This window comes from Sylvia atricapilla, chromosome 2 (genome assembly GCF_009819655.1).
Source record: "Sylvia atricapilla isolate bSylAtr1 chromosome 2, bSylAtr1.pri, whole genome shotgun sequence".
Lineage (NCBI taxonomy): Eukaryota > Metazoa > Chordata > Aves > Passeriformes > Sylviidae > Sylvia > Sylvia atricapilla.
The window spans coordinates 28,465,238-28,488,066 of NC_089141.1; the positions used below are offsets into that span (position 1 = coordinate 28,465,238).

The 22,829-nt window shown below is 47.6% G+C and overlaps 2 protein-coding genes across 3 annotated transcripts; one reads left to right on the forward strand and one right to left on the reverse strand.

Moving 5' to 3' along the window:
• Window positions 1-1,078: 1,078 nt before the first annotated feature.
• On the forward strand, window positions 1,079-14,145 carry PHC1 (polyhomeotic homolog 1). 2 transcript variants are annotated; one of them, XM_066341213.1, is made up of 15 exons: window positions 1,079-1,230; window positions 1,815-1,925; window positions 3,115-3,192; window positions 3,680-3,721; window positions 3,931-4,080; window positions 5,043-5,198; window positions 6,147-6,645; window positions 6,969-7,729; window positions 9,341-9,488; window positions 9,581-9,789; window positions 10,377-10,491; window positions 11,070-11,178; window positions 11,849-11,999; window positions 12,490-12,721; window positions 12,996-14,145. In XM_066341213.1, the coding sequence occupies exons 1-15, from the start codon at window positions 1,117-1,119 to the stop codon at window positions 13,148-13,150; spliced, it is 3,030 nt and encodes a 1,009-aa protein (XP_066197310.1). In that variant the 5' UTR covers window positions 1,079-1,116; the 3' UTR covers window positions 13,151-14,145. The 2 variants fall into 2 exon arrangements, with proteins under 2 accessions (XP_066197310.1, XP_066197311.1); XM_066341214.1 differs by lacking the exon at window positions 3,680-3,721.
• Window positions 14,146-15,516: 1,371 nt separating this feature from the next.
• On the reverse strand, window positions 15,517-21,169 carry M6PR (mannose-6-phosphate receptor, cation dependent). Its single transcript, XM_066341215.1, has 7 exons — window positions 20,971-21,169; window positions 19,365-19,535; window positions 19,000-19,172; window positions 18,800-18,909; window positions 18,469-18,599; window positions 17,790-17,916; window positions 15,517-17,251 (listed from the first exon to the last, which is right to left on the reverse strand). The coding sequence occupies exons 1-7, from the start codon at window positions 21,033-21,035 to the stop codon at window positions 17,129-17,131; spliced, it is 900 nt and encodes a 299-aa protein (XP_066197312.1). The 5' UTR covers window positions 21,036-21,169; the 3' UTR covers window positions 15,517-17,128.
• Window positions 21,170-22,829: the final 1,660 nt, after the last annotated feature.

The following is a 22,829-nucleotide window of genomic DNA, read 5'->3' on the forward strand; positions in this document are numbered from 1 at the left end:
AACCAGCCAAACAAATAGGCTGTCGGTGGTAATAAGACTTACCAGAAATAGTTTTTTAAAAATCTTGCATGGAGTCTTAACCTTCTAAAAAGTCAACTTGGTTTTATTTTTTTTCCAGTGGAATTCTGTTGAATAATCACTTTTGCTCCCTTTTCTGACTCTAGCCCCTCCTGCTGCTACTCCCTGTGTAGCTCATGTTTCTTGCTGCGGGGAAACTCCCTGATCATCTCAATGTGCTACTCTTCTGCTAAGCACTCTCTTCAGTTTCACTTCTCTTCCTCTTGGCTGATGAAAGCCGCCTCCAGTCCTTTCTCAGTCCTGCAATTCACTGCAACTCATTTTTCTGCTGCTGGAAGATCTCAGTGGTTCTGCACGACCTCTTCAGCAGCTTTTGCCTCACAAGTGTTAGCAGTGATCACTTCATCCGCTCTGCTCTGCTTCTGACTCTGTTCCTCCTGAAAGGAACTTACCACCACAGATCCAGTTTCTAATCTAATATTCAGGTTAAGATCTATTGGGAGCAACAAGTAGCTGGAAAGTTCGTGTGATGAGAAGAAGAAAGAGTCAAGGGCTGGGGGCTAAACTGGGAGGAAGAGGGATCGAGTTTGTATCAGTAGGGCATTGGAGCTGAAGGGCTGGAGGAGGAGAGGATCAGAAATTGCCGAAGTGCGTTGGAGGACTGGAAGCCCAGGGCAATTTGCCTCAGTTTGCTGGTCTCTCTTGAAAGGAGGGGTGGTCAGGTTTGTAAGCAGAATTGTTTAAATGAGCTGCAGCTGCTCCTTCATTCCACTACCTTTTTAAGAGGTCAGGATACTGTAGCTTGCAAATATAGCATGGCAATAAAAATATGAGAATATGCACATTATGTTTCTGATGGTGGTAATAAAAGATTTAAAGTGTGAGTATGATTTCTGGGTGATTGTAGAATCCTGGCTTCCCTGGTCTCTGCGGCGTATCAGAGCTGTGCAGGGAGCCTGGTACTGAGATATTCTAGTACAAAAGCTGTGTAATGTAGTGAAATACAGTTTGGTTCTTTCTGTAGCCTGACTTAGTTTCCAGTTCTTTCAATGTAGATCTGGAGTCCATCTCAGCCTGAGCGCCTGGGATCCTGTCGCCATGGAGACCGAAAGTGAGCAGAACTCCAACTCCACCAGTGGGAGCTCCAGTTCTGGAGGAAGCACCCGTCCTCAGATCTCGCAGATGTCTCTCTACGAGCGACAGGCAGTACAGGTGAGACATGGGTATGCCTTGGGATGGCAGCACTGGAAGGTGGTGGTGAGCCCTTTTGTGTTCTTCTGCGTTGTTGGGTGTCAAGGTGTGACCGTGCTCTCATCTTTTCAGATTTAGAAATTCTTATGCTAGGCCTGATGTTTAGTTCTTGTAGCCTGAGGCTTCATGTTTTATAGGTTTTATTGGTGTCCAACCTCCTAGATTTAATCTGTACTGTGATCCAATAGATTGGTTTTAGCCGGATGTTCTAGAGAAAATCAGTTTGCCATCCCAGTTCCTCTATGCCCTCCATACACAAACTACACAGGAACACATGTCTGCCTGTATGAGCATGCACATCCACGGATTCCTAAAGTTTATTAAAGTCTTGCAAGTGTGATTCCCACTGTCCTGGAATACACTTGTGATTCAGTGTGTAACCAAATTTGTAACTGTACTACAGATTTGGATGTGCTAATCCAGTGCCTGCTTTTTCATGTGGTCCAGGGATGTTCTCATGGCTGTTGCTAACTTATTCATTGCTCTCTTCGATCACATTTTAATGGCATGCAATTTTTGACAATTGGGTTTTCTTCTTTATCTAGGCCCTGCAGGCACTCCAGAGACAGCCCAATGCAGCCCAGTACTTCCATCAGTTTATGCTCCAGCAGCAGTTTAACAGTGCCCAACTTCACAGCCTGGCTGCTGTCCAGCAGGTGAGCTGCCAAGAGGCAGAAGGAGAGGAGTTGGAACATGCTCTTGGGAAGATTTAGAGGTTCTGTTTATAATTTATATAGTGCCTTATGCACCGAGTCATCCTGATCCATGATGGGACAATGAGTCCCTAAATACATTGTTTAGAGTTAATGCAAACAGCCAGTCAACTGGAAGCCTGAAGCAAAGATTAATTTCTTTATTGGGTACAGAACAGGGGAAGATAAAATTTGGCATCCCCATCAGGCAACTTGCACTTCAGTGGCCTATGACTACCCCCTGCATCTTCTTTAAATAAAAGATGGGTGGTTAAATCAGCAGTGGATGCAGTAGTGTTTAAAAACTGTATTAAAGGGAACAGTGGGTTGTTACTTCTCTAAGAATGAACGTTTGTGTTTGCATGAAATTTCAAGCAGCATCCACTGAAATTCCTGTCTTGGAACTTAGTAGCCATGTTTTTACCAGCAGGAGGGTAAACATGTCCAGCCAGAAGGAGGGTGAACATGTCCAGCCTCTAATTGAGACATACACAGATCAATATAAATCTATGTATTTTATAATGTATAATTGTTGAGTTTTTTTTCTTTGCCAACTTTGTTCACCTACTAGACTTAATCATCAGTTCAAAATGGATTACGTGTGACATGAATACATTCTGTTTGTCTAACAATATCTCAGTAGCTGTGCTCCTTGGCAGTTAGTCCAGGGTGTCATTGCTCTCAAAATCTCTTGCTGTCTTAAAGTATAGAAACAATAAAATCCTCTCATCAGTTTTGCACAAATCTTAGTTATAAAACTAACTAACTCATGCAGGGGAATCCCCATGGCATCAGAGAGGGGGAAATAAATCTATCAATATTTATGTTCTTCCACAAACCATATGCTCTCTAATCTGAATTTTCTTACTTGGAGTGCTATCATTGCATTGCTACTAAACTGCCTAATTAGCCCAACAAATTGCTAATATTGCAGGGAATGTCTGGGTGTTAACAGTGGATTTCAGCAGCGGGGTGAGAGTTGCAGTGTGTAGTATGATAAGCTGGGCTAGAGTAGTGCATATACTCATGGGTGGAAGGACTGGAGGGCGTACACTCTGGGGGTAGGGGACTAGGTGTTCTGACAGAGCCAAGTAATTGGGCTGGATTGAAAAGTTTCTTTGGGCACTCATTTCTCTGCCATTCTCTCTTGCAGGCTACAATTGCAGCCAGTAGACAGGCCAGCTCCCCCAACACTAGCACCTCACAACAGACCACCACCACCCAGGCTTCTGTAAGTAAAACTGCTCCCTCACAGGCATATGGAAGCCTCCTTTTCACTCCCTGCCTTGTTCTGTCTCCTCCTTGTCTTTTAGGATGCACACAGCATTCTAAAAATGCTGGGAATCAACAAGATGCAGGCAACTTTGAAGATTTGGGGTGCTGTCATTATTGTTGGGGCTTGAGGAAAACAGATAAGATTTTTGGGTGGGAGAGGCCTCAGCTGGAAAGGTAGACGTGGATCTCTGCTGAGGCTTTGGGGATACATTGTCATGGATTAGAAAAGGATAAGGATTTATAAGAAGGAGGAGTCTTGAGCGGCTTTTGTCTTAGGCAGAGCAGTAATTTGTTGAATGAGAGGATGTCTGGTTTTGTAGTGAGTGTTGAGGAGCTTGGATTTGCTCAGAGAGTAAATGAGTTGGTAGAGTAGGTTTTGTGGGTTGTACCTTTACTTGGGAGGCTGGAGAAAATGATGTATTTTTTTGGATCTCTTATTGCAGTTGCATGCTAACAGTGATTGTCAAGCTCAGCATACAAATGAGGTCAGTATCCAGGGCTTTGGCTAATTTAGATTGTGTAGCCTGTAGGACAAGCCCTCTAAGACAAGAACTTTCTTCTTGGTCCCCTGTGGGATGCAGGAAAAACCAGTAAAATGTCTGTTCTGACTGTACCCCGTTAAGCATATTTGTACTTGTTCCTTGGCCTCCATCTTTTCATATGTGATTTGAAGCTTTTTTTTCTCTCTTCTAAGATCAACCTTGCCACCACGTCGGCTGCTCAGCTGATCAGTCGCTCCCAGAGCGTGAGTTCCCCGAGCGCCACAACGCTGACCCAGTCTGTGCTCCTGGGGAACACCACCTCACCACCCCTCAACCAGTCACAGGCACAGATGTACCTTCGGGTAAGAGATGTGCACCAAAATGTGTCCTGAGCATGAACAATGAGCCAATTACCAGGCTGATAATTGCCTGCATTACCAACCAATGCAGAGTTTCAGTGCTTGGGATTACTGACACTTAGAGACTAAGCTGGCTTTAAGGATGTTGCACTATATTTTGAAATTGCATGGGGAAGCTCTCCTCCCTGAAACCACAAGTTTGATTCTGGGCTCAGCCTTTGAGATAGATGAGCTTTGTATTGTGTGGTTCAGGTGAGAATGTTGACAACTGTGTGTGTCTCTGCCCTGCATAGATGTTAAAGGTTCCATAGCACTTCTCCCTAGAGTGTAAATGCGAAATACATGTCCCTAGACTTGAATGTAGCTCACAGAAATAAAGCTACTGTTCTGGTTCAGTGCTGGAACAGATACATGGTAAATTACTCTTCTACTGCTTGCTGAGCTCAGGGATGTAAGTCAGAATTCAAGTAAGCCTAGACAAATAAATCAATGTGAACAAATGTCATCCTTTTAATTGCTTTGAAGTGCAGCTAGGTAGAAAGCATTAGGCTTGACTGTGGAGTTAGTCTGGGATTTGATTACCTACTTGCAAAATATTTTTTGTTTTTCAGTTGACTTCAGATACAAATTTTAATCCTCTTCATTTCAAGCAGCACTAATCTTGGATGTATGTTTTTTTATCACTGTTCAACCAGTTCTAGATAAACAGCCTTGGGCAGTCTGTGGAAGTTAGCCCAGACCTGTGTTTGATAGAGGAGTGCTTGCTTCCATAAGGAAACTGTTCCCAGTTTCCTGCTTTGGAGGCTTGTGTTCAGTGTTAAAGTGCAGGGAGGGTTGGTGGTTTTGTAATGTGTGACATTGCAGCCTAGTGTTCCTTTATAATCTGTTTGCTTGTGGGTTTTTTTATCTTCCTTTCTCTCTCCTGCCTCCATTCCTTCCATCCCACATCACCTCATCCTCAACAGCCGCAGCTGGGGAACCTGTTGCAGGTGAACCGGACGTTGGGCCGCAATGTGCCGCTCGCCTCCCAACTCATCCTAATGCCCAACGGGGCTGTGGCTGCTGTCCAGCAGGAGGTACCACCCACTCAGTCTCCTGGGGTCCATGCAGACACAGACCAGGTCAGTGACCTCCCTCCCAGAGTCCTCCCTTTCCCCTGCTTCTGCCACACCACACTCTGGTCTCTGTCTCAAGCTCTCCCTGTATAACAGATCAAGGCTCTTTTATCCCCAGCCCTGTGCAGGCAGGAGATTTTGTCATCAAAGTTTGCTTTTTGCCTCCAGAGGTGATATTAGTTTCTGCTTAAAATTTTTCAGATCAGGAATTTTAAGGCTGAATCAATCCCACCTTTGCAGTTTCTTGGTTGTGATTGTGTGAAAAGAGCTCTTAAATTCTATGTACAGTTTTCAGTCACTCTGCAGTTAAGAGTCTTTGCCAGAGGTAGTATTCCTCCGTCCAGGTGGTTCATTGTTGTAAAGATGCCAAAAACTTGTCTGAAGCAAATTTTTTGAAGAAAAATCATCTGTGATCAAACTTTTGACATAACATGGCATTTGGAGGAGGAGTAAATACAGAGGATGGCAGCACCAAAATGCAGAGGAACTGGTGAAATTAGAAGGGATGTGGGCCATGAGTAAATCTGTGGCCTTGGGGGCGGCAGGTGGCACAAAAATTAAAAATGAATGACTGGTCTTTAAAGGGGCATCTCAGTGCTTCTAGAGCTGTGCTGAACTGGGTCCTGCCAGTGCCAGGGTATGGCAGACAGGCAGGTCTGAAGTCTGTCCCATGCCCTGGAGAAAGCCTGTCCCCAGACTGACTTTTTTTACAAAGTGCCATGAGGTCTTTAATTTCCACCAGAGACTGGGCAGGAGAAAGTTCAGGATAATGTGCTTCCTGGGGAGGGCTGTGCTGAGCTTTTCCCTGCAGTGTGAGCAGCTCCTGACATGAGACCTGAGGCACCAACCCAGCCTGCACCCCAGCGGAGTGTGTCACTTACACGTACTCTGTCACACTCCCGGCAGGTCCTGTGTGTAAAGTGAACGGATTGTGTTTGCTGTGTGTGTCTCTAGGTGCAGAACTTGGCTGTGAGGAGCCAGCAGACCTCTGCCACCAACGCCCAGCTCCAAGGCTCTGCTCAGAAGACAGCCCTGCCAGGAAGCTCCCCGGCTTCGGGCTTAGCGCCGGCCGCCGGCACGGGCCAGGCCATGGCAGTGGCCCAGGCCTCCTCCAGCGGGCCGGGGCAGTCCCTCAACCTGAGCCAGGGAGCAGCAGGCAGCAACGGTGTCTCCGGGGGCGTGGTGGCCGGTGGGGGCAGCCAGCCCTCCATGGGACTGAGCCAGAGCTCCTCGGCAGGTGCCGCTGGCGGCTGCCAGAGGAAAGGCACCGGGGTGGTTCAGCCGCTGCCGGTGGCGGCTGCCCAAGCCGTGACTGTCAGCCAGGGCAGCCAGACAGAGACAGAGAACGCAGCTGCAAAGAAGGGTGACACAGACAGCGGTGGACAGCAAACGGTGGGCATGAACCTCACTAGGACCGCTACACCAGCACCCAGCCAGACACTGATCAGCTCAGGTAAGCATTCATCTGGATTTTTTTCTCTTCAAAATTGTTTGGCCTTCATGAGGATGACATTTGGAAGCCTGGTGATAAAAGGTTTTCCAGTACATCTCCCAGCTTCTGTCCTCCCAGAGACTTGTCTCAAGGGGTTATCCCTTTCTACTAGCACACGAAGTGTATTTAATCCCTCATGTCCTCTGCAAGAAAGCTGTCAGTCATTTTGGAATTTAATGTCTCAAACCAGTGCAGTGGGGCTGCCTTATTTTTGTTGTTGTTGTTCCCAGCTGCACTGTTGCTAACTTTTGTGCTCTGTTTTTTCTTACTCTGTTTTTGCATAGCAACATATACGCAGATCCAGCCACACTCACTGATCCAACAGCAGCAGCAGATCCATCTGCAGAAGCAGGTGGTGATCCAGCAGCAGATAGCCATTCATCACCAGCAGCAGTTCCAGCACCGCCAGTCCCAGCTCCTCCACACAGCCACCCATCTCCAACTGGCTCAACAGCAGCAACAGCAGCAAGCAGCATCTCTGACCCAGCAGCAGCAGCAAGCTCAGCCTCCGCAGCAGCAGGCTCCCCCCCAAAGCCAGCAGCAGGCACAGACCCTTGTGGTGCAACCTATGTTGCAGTCCCAGCCACAGCATTTACAGCTCCAGCAGGACAGTCCGTGCCAGCCAGCCACCAAGTCACCTGTTCCTATTCAGTCAAAATCTCTGGTCACCCCCATCAAACCCCCTCAGCTTGGGCCTGCCAAAATGTCAGCAACACAGCAGCCTCCGCCACACATCCCAGTGCAGGTCGTGGGCACTCGGCAGCAGGGCTCAGGCCAAGCCCAGGCACTGGGCTTGGCTCAGATTGCTGCAGCAGTGCCGACGTCCCGGGGAATGCCAGCTGTAGTCCAGCCTGTTTCCCAAACCCATGCTGCTTCCCCATCATCATCTTCAGCTCCAGCATCCTCACAGGACGCTCCCCCTCTCACCACGGGGGTGAATTTGGCACAAGTTCAAGGCACAGCCCACATGGTGAAGAGCCCAGCTTCCTCTCCAGTTATGGCTCAGATGCCAGCAGCATTCTACATGCAGTCTGTCCAGTTGCCAGTAAGTGATACCATTGAGAAGGAGAATAGCATATGGATTCTCTTTGTTCATTCCTAGGACACCAATCGCAGTCCAGGCCCAGGTCAGTGGGATGGGATGGGTAAGGGGTTTGGGGAAAGGGATGTGGAGACTTTTTTACTCTCAAAAGCACTAATTCCAATCCAACCCCTGGGGCTACTGACTACAAGCATTTCTCTTCCACATTTTCATTCAAGGGCTTGCATGAAGTTAATAGGTGAGGCTCAGAGCCTAACCTAGGATGGGGTGGGTGTCCACACCAGATACTGAGTATCCCAATTAACAGTAGGGTTTGGTTGACCTTGGCTGGCTGCTGGATGACCACCAAGTTGTTCTTCTATCACTTCCCTTTCACAACATGACAGGAGGAGAAAAATACAGTGAAACACTTGTTGGTTGAGATAAGGATGCGGAGATCACTTGCCAATTGCCGTTGTGGGCAAAACAAATTCAGTTTATGGAAATTATTTATTTTACTGCCAATTTAGCGTAGGTTAATTGGAAATAAGAACAGATACAAAAAACACCTCCCCCCTTCTTCACAGGCTCAGCTTCACTCCTGACTCTTCTACCTCCTACCCCTGAATGATTCAGGAGGGCCAAAAATAGGATTTGTGGTCAGCTCATAAGGTTTTGTCTCTCCCTCATGGTTTTCCCTTGCTTTGGGATGGGGGAATCCCTCCCATGGGATACAGTCCTTCACAAAGGATACAGTTCTTCATAAACTCCTTCTCCAGTGTGGGTCTTCGCCACAGGCTGCAGTTACTCATTACCTGCTCCAGTGTGGATATTTCTGGGTTACAGATCCCTTGGTGTGTGGTGGAACCAGCCACTGACTCTAGGCCTTAGAGGATCCCCCAGCAACAGGCTGTGCAGAGGAAAACTCAAATTCCATAGGCGTTGTCCATGCTGTTGTGAATTGTCCAGCTAGGGCCTACCTAAATCCATGAGACAACAGCACTTTGCCAGCTCAGATCATGGAGTCATCCATAACTGGAGTTCAAAAGAACCCTAAAGATCATGTAATTCCAACACCCCTGCCATGGGCAGGGGCACCTTTCAGTAGGTGCTCCATCCAACCTTGTCTTGAACACCTCCTTAGCCAGTTGCTGAAACTCTTTCTAACCTGTCTGCTTCATCAGGAAGGTGCCACAGGATTTGTCTTGATTTTTAGAGCAGGGGGACAGTTCTGCTCCTGGTGAATGTGTGTCCCCTACTCTTTCGATTCTCCATTGAAACTGATCTGGTTTGTCCAAAAAACCTGTTTGGAAACTGCTGGGTGAATGGCATTCCATTTCTTCCTGCAATAATCCTTTGAGGTTCACACAGTGTCTACATGTTATACCAGGGTATCGTCATGACTTGGGACACCAGATCCTAGTCTGTGGCATGATAGCGAGCCTTCTCAAGCTTTGTTCCTTGCTAGGGAATTCTCCCAAGTAGAGGTATGTACTGAGGGAGCTAGAGGCATCTCCAGAAGAAACTAGGCTGGAAATCAAGTATGGTGGAGCGGATGCTATTTTGTTTTGGTCTGGCTTGTTCTTTGCTTTGGAGCTTTTCTATCTGCTTACGTGTTCCTCTTTATTCATGCAGGGCAAATCTCATACCTTGGCAGTGAAGCGCAAGGCAGAGTCAGAGGAGGAGAAGGAGGAGCCGCCCAGTGTCACTGCACTCCTGCCTGCCAGGTCCTCTCCTGTAACAGACTGCCCCAAAAATATGGAGGAGAAGAGTGGCCTTGGAGGTAAGGTGCAAAGGAGAGCTCTGCTCGTGTGTGCTAATGACCTGAAGTAGCTGGAGCAAAGGTATCTGACTCCTGTGCTGTTAATTTTTCAGATAATTCTGATACTGCTGCCATTGCAACCCCAAATGCCACATCAAGTGAAGGAGGCTCAGCCACCCCCACCTCTGCTTCCACCCCAAACCTGGCACTGGTGTCACGTCAGATGGGAGACTCCAAGCCTCCTCAAGCCATCGTCAAGCCCCAGATCCTCACACACATCATTGAAGGCTTTGTCATCCAGGAGGGAGCAGAGCCCTTTCCAGTAGGGATTTTTTTGTAGTGGTGGGAGAAGGAGATGTAGCACTTCTTTGGGAGTGTGGTGGGCACCCATCTTTGCATAGGAGTATCTTCCCCCATATTCCAGTTCAGCATTTTTAGCCTGAGACATAGACAATAAAGAGGAAGGAAGGGAGGTGTCATGAGTGAAGCAAGGCATTAAGGAGTGTCATTAAAGAGAAGAAGTTTGAAGGAGCAAAACAAGTGTTGCAGCAACTGCTTACTCCAGTAGTCACCAAAGCAATAATTAATGCAGGAACTGTAAGGAGGCTCTCCTCTCTGTGAGGGAAAGGTGCATTTTGAACAGGCAGCAAGTGAAGTTGAAGTAAATAAGGGGAAATGGAGTTACATGGAGTTGGATATTATTCAAGGCAGATAGTGCTTGGGGATCTTTAAATGAACAACCAAGCCTGTGAGTCAGGAAGCAATAATGACTTTTTTCAGCATTTCTCCTTCCCTATTAGGTAGAGAGATTCTTCTGAGTTGAATTTTGAGCTGCATATGCCTTGGCAGAGGGTGGTGGACACAGGGAATCCTTTACTGGCCGGTCCAACTCCTTCTCTCTCTGTCCAGGTGGGTTGTTCTCAGCTGCTGAAAGAATCTGAGAAACCACTGCAGGGAGAGGCTCCTTCTGGCCAGAATGAAAACATGTCCAGCAATTCTCTGGGAGAGGATAGTGCTTCCATGGGTGAGTTTCAGGACCAGGAGGACTAGCTAGCATTGCTGAAAGTTTCTGCTCTTTATTACTAAATGCATTACAGACTTGTGTCTCTTTTTGGCAGCTTCTTAGAGACTGGAGCTATGGAACTAGGATCTCGCTTTTTTTGAGTGCCAGAAGACTGGCAATGCTTTTGTTGTTGTTGTAAATATGATCTAACACATCCTGTGTCAGTAGTAAGCAGGAGATTCTGAACTGTACCTGTCTTTTTAGTGACTATAGGCTGTGAAGCATGTGTGGACACAGCAGAGAGTGCAGTGATGCACTTTCACAGGATGTGAGGAATATGCTGTTTGTTGCTTGTTTCATGAAGTGGTACTGACCAGGAGAAAAAAAAACCTGCTGTTTAATATCCTGGGGTCCTAATTAGTGGAGCTTGTGCTTCTCGTTTCCCAGTGGCTTACCCAAACTAACTACTTACTACATTCAGTAGAAAATAGTGCTTAGAATCTGTCTGCTCAGAAGAAGAGCAGTGGAAGGGGGAATCATTGGGTGTGTGATGTGCTTCAGTTCAGATCACCAACTGGTGTATCTCTGTATCTCACTAGAGCTTGACAAGAAGGCAAACTTGCTGAAGTGTGAATATTGTGGGAAATATGCCCCAGCAACCCAGTTCCGTGGCTCCAAGAGGTTTTGTTCCATGACCTGTGCTAAAAGGTAATAACAGCAAGATGTAATACTCCTTACCTCTGACTACATGTTTGCTGGAACTGGGCATGTGCCCCTTCTTCAAGGAGTCTCCTTCACCACCTTTCAGTACACCTGATCCTCCCTCTGTGATGTGTACTGGTCACAGAGATCCTTTAGCACTCTAAATGATTTGTAAATGCTTCTAGGTCTGGAGAGGCGGATTTGATGCTGAGTATAAACAGGATTTGTGGCTTGCTCAGAAAATGAAGTGGGAAATTCTGGGGCTATAAACAACCTCTTTTTAGAGAAATGTGCATTTGACTGACTAAATAAATGCATACTGGTAGCTGTCTGCATTGGTACTAGACAAAGACACAAGGGAGCATTGGGGAAAAATCTGGGGAGAAGTTAGACTAGCCATTGCTGCCTCCTGTTGATAGCAGGGTGCTTGTTATGGGTCTTTTTTCCCTTAGGGGAATGACTTAATTGACCATTCAGATGTTAGATCAAGACTCTGGTACCCAAATATTGCTGGTGTCAGAAGTCTGGACTGGTTTCTTCCAAGGGGAAGTCTTAGAAGGAGGAGGAAGAGAACTTGATGGTAAAGAGTAGTCTTATCCTCATCTAGAGCAAGGAGAAGTAGTAGGTTTAGATAGCTGCTGCTTTCTAACTGCTGCTCTGCTTCTGCTTACTTGAGGTACAACGTCAGCTGCAGCCATCAGTTCCGGATGCAGAGAAAGAAGATGAAGGAATTCCAGGAAGCCAACTATGCCCGTGTGCGCCGACGGGGACCACGGCGCAGCAGCTCTGAAATTGCACGAACAAAGATCCAGGGCAAGCGCCACAGAGTAAGGACACACACCTGTCAGGGCTAGGTCTGTGTGGGATTGTCCCTGCTGGCTGTCCCACATTGTCACAGTGGGTGCAGGATGTGCTGAGGGAACGCAGACACACTCGTTACACAAGGCACAGGGAGCTGTTCTAATCCCTCAGGGACTGCAGGAAGTGTACTCATGTTTGTACTTGTTCTGTGCACTGTGTTCACTCCCATGTGCATCTTGAAGGTCTCAGTGAATGAGATCAACTGACAGCCTTGGTAGAAAACAATCCACTTTTCCTATTTGATTAGCAGTCTTTCACATGAATGACTTGAATTGGGCCATAGAAGAATCAAATGAGCCTCAGTTCTGATGTGAAGAAGAGAGGGAGCCTCTTGTGTCAGCTGCCCCTGGACCAACAGCTTGAAATAGTTGTTCCAGACTGTTGCTGCTGCTCTCAATGTCGTTTTTCAGCTTGTAATTGTGAATTTTCTTTTCTTTCTTTCCTATGGGCTTGTAGGGCCAGGAAGACTCAAGTCGAGGTTCTGATAACTCCAGCTATGATGAAGCTTTGTCCCCTACATCTCCAGGACCCCTGTCAGTAAGGGCCAGTCATGGAGAGAGGGACCTGGCAAACTCTAATATGGCCCCCCCTACCCCAGATCTACATGGCATCAACCCAGTCTTCCTCTCCAGCAATCCTAGTCGTTGGAGTGTGGAGGAAGTGTACGAGTTCATTGCATCATTGCAAGGTGAAGTTAAGATCCAGTCCTGTGATCCAGTAACATGGGGAGAGCGGGCTCTCTTTCTGGAAGGAAAATGGTGTCAGTAGTGCCTACTGCTTTTGAACATGTTTCTGAATTGGAGTAGATCATAGAGGTGGATTCTCAAGATTTGTTTCTCAAGTTGCCTGTGTGGTTAAGGAGACTGTGGAACAGAGTAGGGAAAGGCGGTTAGATTCCTAGTCGAAATGAGGGGAGTGCCCGGTGCATATGTGTTTCTCACTGCTTTTTGTTTGCTTCACAGGGTGCCAGGAAATTGCTGAGGAATTTCGGTCACAGGAAATTGATGGTCAGGCCCTGTTGCTTCTGAAGGAGGAACATCTCATGAGTGCCATGAACATCAAGCTGGGACCAGCTCTCAAGATCTGTGCCAAGATCAACGTCCTCAAGGAGACCTAAGAACTCTTGAAGCCAGAGGTCTCACTTTTGCTCTGACCCCAGGGCAGCTGCCAGTTTTGGAGCATCCTGCTGGGGTGGGGAAGAATGGGACAGTCCCCTGTGGTCTTGCATTCAAGAAGAATGAGAAGGAATTTAACTAATTGAAACTGCCATGCACAAGCCCATCTCTTGGTCTCTTAATGGTGCTACAAGGTTGAGGAAAACTGCCACCTGGGGCCTTTAAACAACTTTCCTTCTTCCTGATTTTGAATATGCCTCCCCTTTATACACCACATAAAGATGTTAAGGGGATTCTCTATCTTAAAAGACTTCTGAAAGGGAACTCCCCTCAACTCTTTTTTGCCACAGCAGGTCTGCTAGATCTTAGCTTTGAATATCATTGCCAGAATTCAAGGCACAGGAAGAGCTGGCCCCACATGGACATTGGGAGGACCTGTGCTGGGGGCTTTTACGAAGGGGAACTAGCAAATTGCGAGTGACAGAGGTGACAAACAAGAATTTGAGCAGAAGGGGCTGCTGTTTTTCCACTTTCAAAAATACCTAGGCTGCTCATGAGCTGGGTTCAATAGCCATTCCAGCATGCATACCAAACTTGAAGGCCTGTGGCAATAGGAGCTGTCTTGTCTTTACTCTGCATGTCTACAGGAGACAGTAAAGCTAAAGTGTTGTGGCAGCTATTCACTCCAGGTGCTCCTCTCAGAACCAGTCAGAGGATTTTTCCTGAGTACTTAATGACAAAGTGATGGGAAACTGAGAAGGGGAGGGGATTGTTTTACATTAGGAAACCTTGCAGCACTAGGTTTGTCTTCCCATTGTGATAAAGCATAATTTACAGATCCAAAGCAGTCTCCAGAAGCACCAAGGTTCTTCATGAAATGGGCTCATGTTTTGTTTCCTGTGTTTTCTTACCAGTTTGTTTTCTTTTCATTCTGTGTGTCTGTCTTCATTATCCTCAGGAGAGCTTACAGGACAAAATTTAGGCTGGCAGGATTGTACTGCTTGCCTCAGGTTTTTGGGGTTTTTTTGGGGGGCGGGGGGGGGGGGGGGAGGATGTTGTAAAACAAGTATTTCTCAGTTACAAGAAACCAAACACACACCCTACAAGAACTGAATACTAATCTTTTAATGTGACTTCTCATTTCAAAAGGGTAGAATTTATGTTATAGGCTGATTTTCTCCTACTCAGCCCCTCCAGGTTTGGTTAGGGGTTCTTCCGTTCGCTTTTTTTTTAAGGACCAAATGTGGTGTTTTTGTAGCCAAATTGCCAAAGGTGAAAACCTGGGCAGAGTTATTCTCTTCCACAAGCACCTCTGCTTCAAACAGGCAAAATACCTGAAGGAGTCGCACAAAATGTGAAGAGGTAAGTGCCCTCTAGAGCCAAATACCTGAAAGCAAAATAGTGTTATAAACCATGTATCTCAGCTTTTCTGTTCTCAGAAGTTTCACATGAATATCTGAGTGAAACCTAAGACTGTTCTCTGTGCTAAGCACCTACTATTGCAGGAAAGCTGGAGTGGCATGGGAGAAAGCCTAGTAGCATAGGTAGGAAAACATTAGAGATCTTTGAAATGGGCTCTTCATTGACCCAGGTTAGAAAAGGAGGAAGAAAGTGCTTACTAGATGGATAAAATGTGGTAGCAGCTTCCTCGTTTAAACTGCTGCTGCATCTCACTTTTGTGCCATCTTGTTGATGTGAGACGACTTCTGAGGCTTTGTGAATGCAAATAGGCCCAAAGGAAGCTGCCCATGCTTGCTTGCACCGTGGTACTACGGTAATCTGGGGGCAGGGGAGGGGGAGGTTAGAATCAGCAGTGAGCAGAGGAAGGCTGCCCTTAAAACTATTTTATTCTTAGCGGGCTGGGTGTGATAAAACTCCTGTTTAGTTTGACCCTTGGCAGGGTAGGCAGGCAGGTAGCCTGCCACCCTTTCCAGCTACTCCTGAGGACTGGATTTTATTTCAGTCAAATGGGAAGGCTTCACTTCTTCATTTCATGTTCAGTGTTCTTAATAAAAAAAAAAATGCTTGATCAGGCTTTGCAGGTCTAGTTGCTTTTTAACCCCCAAGTGTTTGCAAAGTACAAGCTTCATCACTAAGTTATTTTTGACTCTCATTGCTGCAGAAAAATACAGAGTATAATCCATCCATCCATAACTACCTGAGCCTCTAAAGTTTCAGTTTTGAAAGATGTCGATAGCCTCCCCTCACAGGCCTGGGAGGACCTGGAGTGAAACAAGGTGGCAGCAAAAGCCATGAACAAGAACATACATGTTCATTACTGGCAAGAGTTCAGGCACAAGACACCACCACACACTAAGGACGATTCTGGGTGAGAAAGATGCTCTTGCTACATTAGCACAACACTTCACCAGGTTTTTTGGTCACTTTATTTTTGAAAGTTGTGTTTTGTACAAAAAAAAATTACCTTAGACACCACCATGAGAACAGTAACAGACTTACTGACTTCCTGTTTTTTCCCATGTTACTAGAAAGACTGAGACTGTAACAAAAGTCAAAGAAAGCAGGAATTGCTTGCCCACTCCAAACCCAGAAAGATAGCAGGACCACCCCTTTTTTCTCCATGTCTTAAAAATACATGAACCTTGTCTGTACTCCACTGTTAACATAGTAGTGGCTTGCTTATTCACAGTCTGTCCCCCACACTGAGGGCAGTTCTCTGCCAATCCATAGTAGGGTAGAATGGGATTGCTCAGTCTAGCCTCTCAAATAAAAAGCAATTTAGAACCAAGGTGCAGAGTTCCTGAAGGTTCCCATTAAGTCTTCAATTCAACTGTACCTCTTTTCACCAAGGCCCAAAGAGGAGGTCTTTCTCACTCCCAGCCAGTGGCAGTATGTTAAGGACCATCTGCAAAGGGCTAGTGTTTCAAGACTGGCCTGCACTATGCTTAAGGGGACAGTGATTTATGAAAGCTGACCATGTAAGAGTCCCTCATGCAGTTCTCAGTGTGTTAGCATTCTTAGCCTGGGCTTCCATGGTTCCTTTGATATAAAAATAAATTCTGACAGCTTTGTAGGAAAACCCTCTGCAAAACAAGGAGCTTCTGGGAGCATGAAATCACAATGCTGACTGACTAAGGTGTGTGGGCAGTCACCTCAGGAAGCCTGTGTCAGAACTCAAGTGGCAGCTACCTGTCTCATTTTGTCTTGATGTCACTTTCAGTTTCAGCAAATGTTCCTTTTCCTTAGCAGCACATCTTTTCCTTTTGCTTCTCACTGATTGAGAAGACTGAGTCAATATTTTGACTGAAGTCATGAGACTCCATTTAACTCCTATGGTTTTTTAGCATTGCCCCTCTCCAGTCTGAGAGGATGGCATGCATCCTTTTACAGCTGTTGAAGGAAACTGTCGAGAAGTACACACCACTCTGCCTTAGGGAAACAAAAAATTGCAGAGGTGCTAATGCCTCTTCACCCCCTTCACCCCCAGAGTCTGGCATAGAGCACTCTGTGCCAGTTATGCTGGCAGAAATTGTGTAACAGCGCAGAAGCTAGAAAAGCTGAAAATGCATTCAAAGAAAAAAATTCCAGTGTCTTACAGATCCTGTAAACCCTAGGGAAAAAAAAAAAAGACACAAAATATCCCTTTTACAGTGTCAGCTGTTTTAACCCATAGCCTTTTTCCCTTTCTGCACCATCCATGCCCCTTTTTCCCTCTTACTGATTCATCTCCCATTCCTGCTCAGTGCTGAACACTCATATTGCTGTTTTCTGCCTAACTGTCAACACTTCTCCCCTGAGCTCTGCTGCACTTTTAAAACCTAAGCCAGCATTATATTTATAAGACATGCCATTAGGAACCAGTGCTGTTCATATCCAAGGGCATCCATGGGACTTGACACACCGGAGACAGCGGAAGCAAACAGTGTAAAGAAAATCAGAAGTGAGAGAAGGAGAACTGGCTGGGAGGCACCTGGCTAAAGAAGCACTGGGGAGATGGGGAGCTTGGTGTGGAAAGCCTATCACATGGGCAGCAAGTGGTCATCCCGTTCTTCTGATTCCTCTCCCAGCTGGTCGTCCCCCACGCCGCGGTACGCGGCTGGCGCGTTCCGAGGCTTGGACCGGCACACAAAGTCACAGCCGTCCTACGAGCACAGGACACAGCACCAGCATCAGACTATGTGCAGTTGACTCAGCATCCAAACCACAGCAGCTCCTGCCATTCCTCTTTTGCTAAGGGATTGTGCCTATCCCTGTGAAACATCTCCCCGAAACGTGACATAAAAACCATCCTACTCAGTCTTATAAGCTCTGGACAGTTATGCAGCAACATCAGGACAAGGCAAGTATGAAGGATAAATAATACTGTCTACAATGACCAAGGAAGGATTTCACCTAGTCAGAGGTAAGCATTTCAGTCCCCAGGTGAATATTTCTACCTGGAAAGTGTTAACTCCTGAGGAGCACATGTTCAAGTCTGTTACGTAGCAGCTGCAGGACAGAGGCAGGGAATTGGTCTCAGCAAGGACTAAAAAATGGCATATTCAAGAAAAAGGAAACAGATACGCTCTTCTTCTGCTTCAAGGTACTCCACCCTGCTGGTAGGTCTACCCAAACCACAGAGTCAATGCCATTCTCTCCTAACATGGGCTAGACTGAGAATACATAAGAATTTTTACTCACTGCCACCAGATTGCCCAGATCTTGCCAGAAGGCAAAGTGAGGAATCTGCTCCATGCCCTTTGCTCCCACAATGAGGCGCTGGTAGAGAAACCCACCAATGATGTAGACTGCAATTAGTGACACAAACCTAAAAGGCAGAATTTAAAAAAAGATAAAAGGAAAATCAAAGCAGAGGAAATCCTACAGAAAATCTCTCCCAAGCCAGCTACCTGCCTCACATTAGCATTGGAACAATGCTAGCACCACTCAAGAACAGAGCTGTAAACAGAAACCAGACCAGAAAAGGTCCCCAAGTTATCAATCTGCTTGTATAAATTTTTTAGCAGCATCACGTGAAGTAGTGCCTCTAAGCACAAACACAGAAAATGAGTCAAGACTCCTGGTCTGACTTCCCAACTCTGTCAAAGAGCAATCATACAATTTTAGGAAGTCAAATCCCCCATCTTTCAGTGCAATTGTCTGTAAACTATGAGGGAAAATCTTTACTGGGAACAGACCAGCCCTGCATCATGCCTTGAGCAAGAGCTTTTGTCCAAAAAGCTCAGAGGCATAGTAACATCTAATGCTGGCTTGTGGGAAAGTATACTGCAGTAATTTAGTCTTACTATAGCATTTGCTATGTTTCTAAATAGCACTGGAGATTATGACTCAGGCACAAACAGCTCTTCAAATGACTCACGTGATCAGTAGAATGGAGCCAACGCTGAGGTGGGAATTCTCAGCTGGACAAGCCAGACTGCTGTCCATTTCAAAGAGGTAGAAACACTCCTGCTCTTTTTCCCGCTCTTCGGAAATAATGCTGAATGAACTCTGCAATTTGGGAAAAGTGAAGTCACGTGAAAACACGCCCACACACACTGAACTTCACCAGGAGACAGTTTTATCACTGCTGGTGGAGCTGGGCACCAGACACTGGAGGCCAGCTCACTGTCCCTTCAAAACCCCTCTGCTCACAATCAGCCATTGGTCTGGCAGCCTCCTGATGCTCCCTCACCCCAGGTGCCACTCACCGCTGTAACTCCCCGCTTGCAAGAAATCATTATCACAGCTCGCCTCTTCTCACCACTGCAGTGCCTGCCATATGAATCACCTCCTTTATAAATCAGCATGATCCAGTCACCTGCCAGGAGAGAAACAATATAGGCTACAAATCCAGATCAGGAGGCGAAAGGCAGCTACTGAGTAAGCAAAGTATTGAGTGGAATCATACTTCCATTGAAGACCTGGGTTTCATTGATTCTTCCTATCACTGTGGTCTTTCCATTCTGTCTGTCTGTTTGCACCAGGCCACCAAAGTCATGCGAGGTGCTGTTGACCTCCCTGCACACCCTGAAGTGGTAGATGTAGTTTTCTGTTTTGCCTTTCTCCACAGTCACGTTAAACCTGCAGCACGGAGAGGACAGAAGTGACAGCCCACTGGATTACCAAGAACACTCAGAGCTGTGGGCATTTCAGACCCAGAAGCCAATCTGAGACCATGCTAACAGGGAGAGTCCATTCTGCAGTCTAAACCAAATCCTCCCTACCCCCTGGCCCACTGTGCAGCCCCGAGGCCTGCAGGGTGTTATGCTGTACCTCATGTGGCTCAGGGGCTCCAGCTTCTTCAGCAGGGCTCTCTCCATCTGCGACTCACTGCTCTCATCACCAACCACATCACAGCTCCTCTCTTCCGACTGCTCGGCCCCGGCTACAGCCAGGGCTATAAAGAACAGCAGCAAGGCAGAGGTATGGCAAGGTGGTGACATCCTGGACACATGCCACAGAGAACACAGAGGATTAACTTTGCAAAGGATTAGCTTCAGCCCCCCGCAAACTAACTCCAGGGTCACGGAGTCAATGATTAGCCACTTCCTCAGTCCTCACTGCAAAAAGGAGAAGCTGAAATCTAGAAACAACTCACAGTTCACAAGAGACACTAAATCTGAATATCTTGCACAGCCACCAATGACAATTCCCTGGGCTGATTTGGGGCTCTTTTCTGAATTTGCCTAGAGACCACAAAAAGTTTTGCTGCTGAGCACATTAATTAACTGCCAGAACAGAGTCCAGCAGGCTGAACACTGGAGTAAATTTCAGGCATAATCCACTGTTTGTTATGGCGTTGCACTGAGAAGCCAGTCAGCAGAAAATTATTTATGGGGCCTCTAATCAATCATCTTCACAGCTCTCGTGTAAAGAGCTCGCAGGGAAGAGCCACTCTGATTAGTCAGGCTCTGTTTGTTCAAGTGCCTTAATCTTTATAATGATTTTGCCAGTACTCCTTTAGCTGAAAATCTGAAAGACATTTATAATGCTAAACTGCAACTCCACAGAACAGTTTCTTCCTTTCCTTTCTTTCCCTGCCCAGTTTACATCAGGGAAGGAGGAAAGTAAGGCATCCGACATAAGAGCCAGCCAACCAGGCAGTAATGAAAGTGAAAAACCAGTAATAATAATAATAACAATAATAACAACAATAACAATATAAGATTGGGCTTTCAGGTTCATGCTTAAATCACATATGAAACAGTCAATGATGGCACCAGCCAGAGCAGTGCAATATATCCCCCTCTGCTTATTCTGCCGGAGATTTCGGTGAAGCTCCAGTGGCTGGTGGAAGGCAGACAAGGGCAGACCCTCCACTGAACAAGCACGTGGCTGCAGGCGGACACGGAGCCCGTCTGACTGACCCCAAAGATCCCCCCAGCCCCGCAGAGTCCACGGCGACAGCTCACGGCTGCTGAGCGGGGGCTCTGCTCGCCACGGGGCACCAAAAGCTTAGGAAGGCAGAAATCACAGAATGGGCCAAGCTGGAAGGGACCACAGTGGGTCACTTGGTCCAACTTCCCTGCTCAAGCAGGTTCATCCTAGAGCACATGGCACAGGAGTGTGTCCAGACGGCTCTGGAATATCTCCAGTGAGGGAGACTCCACAAACCTCCGCGGGCAATCTGTTCCAGTGCGCGGTCACAGAAATGAGGAAGCCCGTGACACGAGGGCTCGTGACTGCTCTCTCCCGAGGCCGAAAGCAGGACCTGCCCTCAGCCCCACACACGGCTTCTCCCGGGGACTTGCTGCGCGGCGCTCGGAGCGGCCGGGCCCGGCTCCTCCAGCCGGGGGCCGCTGCCCCAGACCCGCCCGGGACGGAGCGCGGCTTCGCCCCGCGGCCTCGCTGTGCCCCGCTCCCCGCCCCGGGCACCCACCTGCGGCCGCCCCGGCGCCAGGCGCCGCCGCCCACAGGGAAGAGACACCGGCGACTCATGCGCATCCCATGCTGGGCGGCCCGGGGACCACAGCCACGGGCGACACCGGCCTCCTCCGCGTCCCGACCGGCTCCCTCGCCCGCCCCGCCAGCCGGAAGCCGGGAAGAGCGTGGCGGAACTGGCGCCCGGCGCCAATGGGGACGCGGGAGCGGCCGGGATCGCCCGCCCAGGTGCGCCTCGCAGCGAATGATGTGCGGCGGGGGAAAGGCGGGCAGGGCCGGGGGATCCCCGGACCGCGCCCACTTCCTCTCCGTCAGCCAATGGGCAATGAGATTCTGCGCAAAAGCCCCGCCCCCAGTCGCCTTTCTACCAATGAACGACGAGGGCGGGCAGAGAGGAGGAGTCCTCACGGCGCGGAGTCTCCGCCGGGCGCGGTGCCGGAGGGAGTCTCGATTCCAGTGCCGGGGCGGCAGGAAACAGCGGGAAACAGCCCCGCAAGTCAGCTGACCCAAGTGCTCTGTGACTGTCCCTCGCTGAAGTCGCCCTCTCCCCTCTCGTGTGCCCCGCACAGGTTCGGAGCAGGCGCAGCAGGAATTAAAGGCTTCCCCTCGCTGCCGGAGGCGGTAGCAGTCCCTCTGTCACTGGGCTTCGCATCACCACCAGGTGCCTCCAGAGTGGCCTGTGTTGCGCGAGCATTCTCTCTCGACCACTACACAAAACTTCTTTGTGTCCTTGATCCTTCTGATTTTGTCCCCACTTTGTGGCTCTGGTGGATTCTCTCCATGTCTTGTTATACTTTGGAATAAAGGTGCCTCCCCCGACTCTTGCAGGTTTTGCCACTACAGAGGAATTCCAGGTTCAGCACACAAGGTTAATGTGCTTGAGCAGCTTGGATGTAATTAATAAAGCTATAAATGTGAGATGTGAGATTGGTCTGTTCAAAAGACATCCCTGTCCTTATGACATGCTCCCAGAGCACATCCACTTTCCACGAGTCTGTTAGTGGAAGGGGCAGATGTTCTTTCCCAGAGTTCTGAGACTTTTGCATCCTCTAGTTAAGAAAGAAATACTGCATTTAGTGAACATGCCAACATGCTGGAAAAGGCACTTGTTTGAGACAAATTTGGGAGGTTTCCCCACGGTACGCTGCTTCAGTAGTGAAGAACTGGGGAAGAAGTGCTGCTGGCTCCTGGAAAACTGATTGGTTTAGTCCTGCTGTGACTCCATACTGACAGTATGACACAGCTGCAGAAGTTAAATTTATTTATTCACACTTACATAATAACTGAGAGCTGCCCTCACACCCTCTACAATGTGTTCTCTCCCTCTCTACTTCCTGTCCCAAGAACTCAACTTACTGCTGATATTAGGAGGGAAAAAAATAAAATGTAAACCACATGAAAACAGAGCTCTTAATTCTTTCTCACCAGCTTTCACTTCTGCAGTTCTTCACAGAAAGTGCTGTCTTTGTGGTCACTCTGGGCCAGCAGGCAGCCTGGGCACTTAAAAAAGTGACAAAACTGGCAGGAGCTGGGAGAGACTTTTTTATTCCAAAGTATGACAGAACATGGACATATTGGAGAGAATCTACCAAAGAAACACAAAGCAGGGACAAAATCAGATCTGGACATTTAAGCTGTGTCTGAATCCTGTTAGCTACTTTTCAGCTATACAGATTGTATTCCCAGCTAAACTCTCCCTTATAAGTGTAGCAAATTCTCTCTGAGCTTGAGAGCTCTCTTCTCTACTATTCATCTGAAGCATTTAGGAGAGATTTTCTGCCTCTTGTCTTGTTCTGCTGTTTTATGCCTTCCCCATCCTTTCAAGCACACACTCTCCTATCTTGCTGTCCACAGGAC